Source organism: Taurulus bubalis (genome assembly GCF_910589615.1).
Source record: "Taurulus bubalis genome assembly, chromosome: 16".
Lineage (NCBI taxonomy): Eukaryota > Metazoa > Chordata > Actinopteri > Perciformes > Cottidae > Taurulus > Taurulus bubalis.
This window is the reverse complement of record NC_136604.1, coordinates 5,967,824-5,972,501: the sequence shown is the minus strand read 5'-3', so window position 1 is coordinate 5,972,501 and position 4,678 is coordinate 5,967,824. Positions and strand designations below refer to the sequence as shown.

At 45.7% G+C, this 4,678-nt stretch overlaps 1 protein-coding gene across 2 annotated transcripts in view; it reads right to left on the bottom strand.

Annotated features, from left to right (window-relative positions):
- Positions 1–564: 564 nt before the first annotated feature.
- tfap2e (transcription factor AP-2 epsilon) overlaps positions 565–4,678 on the bottom strand; it is a gene marked incomplete at both ends in the record, with an annotated part of 11,978 nt that continues 7,864 nt past the window's right edge. For both annotated transcript variants that reach the window (XM_079231483.1, XM_079231484.1), the window contains 4 exons: positions 565–826; positions 1,474–1,612; positions 2,037–2,155; positions 4,612–4,678. The exon at positions 4,612–4,678 is cut by the window's right edge and continues 165 nt beyond it. In XM_079231483.1, coding sequence (XP_079087609.1) covers positions 565–826; positions 1,474–1,612; positions 2,037–2,155; positions 4,612–4,678 — 587 coding nt within the window. The remainder of the gene's footprint in view (positions 827–1,473; positions 1,613–2,036; positions 2,156–4,611) is intronic.

Genomic DNA, 4,678 nt, shown 5'->3' with positions numbered 1-4,678 from the left:
AGTTAAAAGTCTCCCAAAGTTCAAGAGGAGCAAAGAGCAGGTCGTTGTCTCGGATATGGCTTTACGACACTTCCCAGATGAGTTCGGTCCAAAAAAAAGATGTGTGTGCGTGTGTGTGCGTGTGTGTGTGTGAGAGAGAGAGAGAAAGTGACTGATGGATGCAGGGGTTTCTAAAACACAGATAAAGGTGACCTGTTTACCAAAATAATAAATAAAAATAATAAAAAAGGGGGAGGAAATAAATACAGCCACATGTAGGAACTCATCCTGAAGAGGTGTTTTGTAGACGCCATCATGACACAAACCAGCTACTGAGAAGAGAGGTCCATGCGTCATGTTGAGTGAGGTGGTTGTGGACACACATTACAGTACAGATATCATCACGGCCCCCCTCCCCCGACGCCGCCTCGACGAGAGGGGCCGCAGAGGGGTCTTCTCCGGGAGGTCAAAGTCTCAGTTTTTGTCCTGAGGGCGAAGGTGAAAGTCACTCCTCCTTTCCCGCCTCTCATCCGCCCGGCCGGCCGGCAGGCAGCACGTCCCGTCTGTCTCCCGCCACCCCTTCTTCTATTTGCGGTGCTTCATCTCCTTCTCGTGGTGGTTCTTCCCCCCGCCCTCTCCCTTGTCCAGCATTTTGATGGCCTCCACCAGGTAGCTCTGGAAGGCGGAGAGCGCGGCGCAGATGGCGGGCGTGCCGAAGCCGTGGGTGAGCAGGCTGAAGTGGGTGAGGCTCCCCTGGACGCCGGGCTCCAGGCAGGGCGTGGGTCGACTGCCGCCCAGCGGAGAGCGGTCCTGGGACATCATGTCCACAAACTCCTTGCAGATCTCCCTGAGAGGAAGAAAACCAAAAGGCAAGACGTTAGTTTGGTGTTGTGGCACTCTTGAGATGGAGCACACCGTCACGTGGAAGACGACCGGCCTTTAAGTCTGTGCCAGTCGGAAAGAAGTCCAACTAGGCCCCTTTCATCTTGACATTGTTTTTGCCTTTTGTCCAGCACACCTGGTATAATACTTTAAGTGCATATGCCGTTTACAACTTCTGTGGCCTTGCATGGTTTTGGAAATCTAACATTTTACACTGAGAGCGGGCCTACAAAGAAAAACCAGACATTTAAATTCTGAAATCAAAACTGCTGTGTTTGGGATCGTAGACGGAAGGGAGTTTTTTTGTTTTTTTTGCTGGTAAACAAAACTAAATATAGCACACTTGTGTGTTTTCAGCTACTGTTTGTTCACGCAAACCTTTATTACGTTCTTCTCAAACTGATGACTCTACTTAAACTCTTAAAAAACCTCCAACAATTAAGTATTGCACTTTTTTAAGTTGCACGACCCTCGAGAGAAGCAGCAGAGGTCAAAATCTCCTGACCTCTACCCCCCCCCCGCCCCCACACACACACACACACACACACACACAAACCCCAAATAGATCGGCTCCTCTAAAGTGAGCGGTGGGGGAGGGGAGGCAGCACTCACTTGGTGGCCAGCAGCATGCTGCGCCGTGTTGGGAGCTGGTCCGGCTCGCTCTGCCTGCACAGATACTCGGCTGTGGCTCTGGCAGGAAACTCCGTCTCACACGTGTAACCAAAGTCCCGCGCCAGATGGACGGCCTCACCTGGAAGAGGAGGAGGAGGAGGAGGAGGAGGAGGAGGAGGAGGAGGAGGAGGAGAGTGTGTCTGTTAGAGCTGAGTCCTAACTAGTACAAAGAGGGGAAGTCTTCTGCATTCGTTCAGCAAAAGGTCATCGCTTCAGTTTAGATTTCATGTCAGATGACTATCCACATATTTGCTTTTTAACGACCGGGTCATTTTTCTCACTTTCACTACTCAAACAGTTCACCGCTCTTTGGCTTTGCGAAGCAGCCGCAGATTGTTTTTCTTCAAATGACACCCACCCCCCTCCCTGTGCTTTGACTTGTTTATTCATGCCTGCTCATGCGAGGACATTTCTATGTGAATATGTGTCTCTATCTGTCAGGATGTATGCAGGTCACTCTATGTGTGTGTGTGTGTGTGTGTGTGTGTGTGTGTTCAGCCTACCCTCCACTAGAGATGTTAGGAGAGTGACGTTGGCTGCCTTGCGTCGCCCGGCGGGCAGGTTGAGGCCAATCTTCTCCAGACGCTCTCTCAGACAGCGGCCACCATTCTTTGACTTCGCCCTGAGGGGGGACAGGGAGACAGAGAGAGCAGTTTTTAGGAGATGGTCCTGTGTGTGTGTGTGTGTGTGTGTGTGTGTGTGTGTGTGTGTGTGTGTGTGTGTGTGTGTGTGTGTGTGTGTGTGTGTGTGTGTGTGTGTGTGTCTATAGCTGAGTCTGTGTGCGTTTATGTAAGTGAATGTGAGGCTGAAATCTCCCTACAGTATGTTCCCTGTCAACACTGATAGTGTCTTGTATTTCTTTCACGGTTTTTAAGTTGTCGCTTTACTTTCCTTTGCCTGTTCTCACCCCTTTCTTTATTATTGAATATTTACATTTAAAGACATGTCAGTATATATTAGTACAGACATTTATATGGCAGGCAGAGAGTTCACATGAGTCAAAGTAGCATAGTGTCAAACTAAATATGTCCTGCATTCAAAAATCTCACAGCATGGACAGAACGATTTAGTTTAAATAAAAGCACTTATTGTGTAGAAAACGGCCTCCGTGAGTGTAATATTGTCACATTAGTGGAGTGTAGGGATTGTATTGTATTGCGTTCATGTGGAAGCAGCACTTTGCTGTTGCAGTTGGTGGAGGCGGAGCTAATTTATACTACTTTATGTACTGAGTGGTTAATCTATACTGGAGTACAAGTACAGGCAATGATGTAATATCAGTGGGGTCTGATGAGGAGGTTCTCGATATTTACTAACATTTACATCTTTTAATCATGCCCTCTTGCAGTCTTCCAGCCTGTAACCCCGGCCACAAAGTTGTTCTCTTGCCCCGAGGCTGCGCTTCATTAAACCACATTGCCTCTCTCGTGATTTAGTCCCATGACCCATTTTGGGTCCTCAGCTCTGGCCCCTTAGTGAAGTTAAAGCGCTCTTATTCTGAAAGGCTTCAGGAAGATGGCGTAGACGCCTCCTCTTGGGTTTTAAAGCATTTCTGTCAGCCGACAGTGACAATAAAATCACAAATTCAATATGAGGAAGTAGTCTGCGTCCTACATGAAGGTACAGTGTGTCGTGTTTATAGACAGTGGATACGGTTGCTGTAAGTTAGCATTATATGTTTAATAAATGCTGATTGTTGTTTTGTTTTTTTTCTCTTTCACTTGACCAAAGAGCATTCAAATCTTTGCCTGAACTCCGTTAACCTCCTGAAAGCTTCGTTTTCACTGGAATCCCAGCCGGCTTTCCTCTATCGTGCCATAAAGATCCAACTTTAAATGTAATGTAAAAGCTGGCGGAGGGCCAAAAATCCTCTTTGACAGCCTTTGTCCTGGTTGTTTTGGGGTGTAGTTTGGTGACACTAGAAAAGGCCTCAGTCGTGTTTCTTCCTCAAACTGTATTTTATTTATGTTTAGGCGACACGGCTTTATTGATCTCCTGTGATGGAACACTGGTGCCAAACTGTCACTGAAGATGAACCCCTGGTTATATAGATGGTTAAATAAAACGCAAACGATATTTCAAGTTGAATTCCCAACATATGTTCAGCCAGTTATTCAATTCAATTCATTTTGGAGAGCCCAAAATCACAAATCACCAATGTTTTTGCCTCAGGAATAAGAGAGATGCAACCACCACCAAACCAGCTGTTTTCATCTGAACTCCAGTTGTGAAAGGCGGAGGTGATGATCGCATATGTTTCATGCGTCTATACGAGCTGTGACTTTCCATTCTTAAACGGTTGCAATGTAACTTTAATGAGGTGAAACCCTCCATAAAAGCAAAGATTCAGGAAAAGTCAGACAAGGTTGAGAATTCAGAATATTGTAATGAGTGTCGGCTTAAAGCAGTGGTTCTCAAACTGTGGGGCGCGACCCTCTAGTGGGGCGCGTAAGCATTACAGGTGGGGCGCGGGAGATTTTCTTTCTTCTTTCTTATTATTACTTTGTAATAATCCTTTAATAATCCCAGAGTGGGGGAATTATCCTCTGCATTTGACCCATCCTCACACATATCTGCCCTCATTTTGTTTTATTTGACACAAGTTGAACGTCATTGTGATGATCTTATATTTAGTGCAAAACAGGTTATTTGCAGCCACAATAGGCAAAAAAAATTGCCAAATATTTGTATTTTTTTGCACAGATAAAACTTTCTTTGCATTGTTCTAACAAAGTGATTGCACGTCTTATTAGTTTTTGTCTAATGGAGCAATCTGGTTGACTTGAAAGTGATTTCAATTTTCTTTATTTTATTATTTGAAAAAGCACAGATGGATGGAGGAGTCACAAAAAGTTGTTTCAATAAAAATTCAGCATGGACCATTTTGTTAGAATATTGTTGCCCCAACTAAACCAATGGTTCTCAAACTTTTTCTGTCACGCCCCACTTTGGAGGAAGAAACATTTTCATGTTTCTTCCTCCAAAGTGGGGCGTGACAGAAAAAGTTTGAGAACCACTGGCTTAAAGGAATACAAAATTATAATAAAACCCCTCTAAAACAACATCACACCCTCTCACCTGCGGAGGACTCCGCCCAGCAGGGAGGCGTTGAGGCACTCGGGAGGGGAGAGGCGCCGCTGCACCT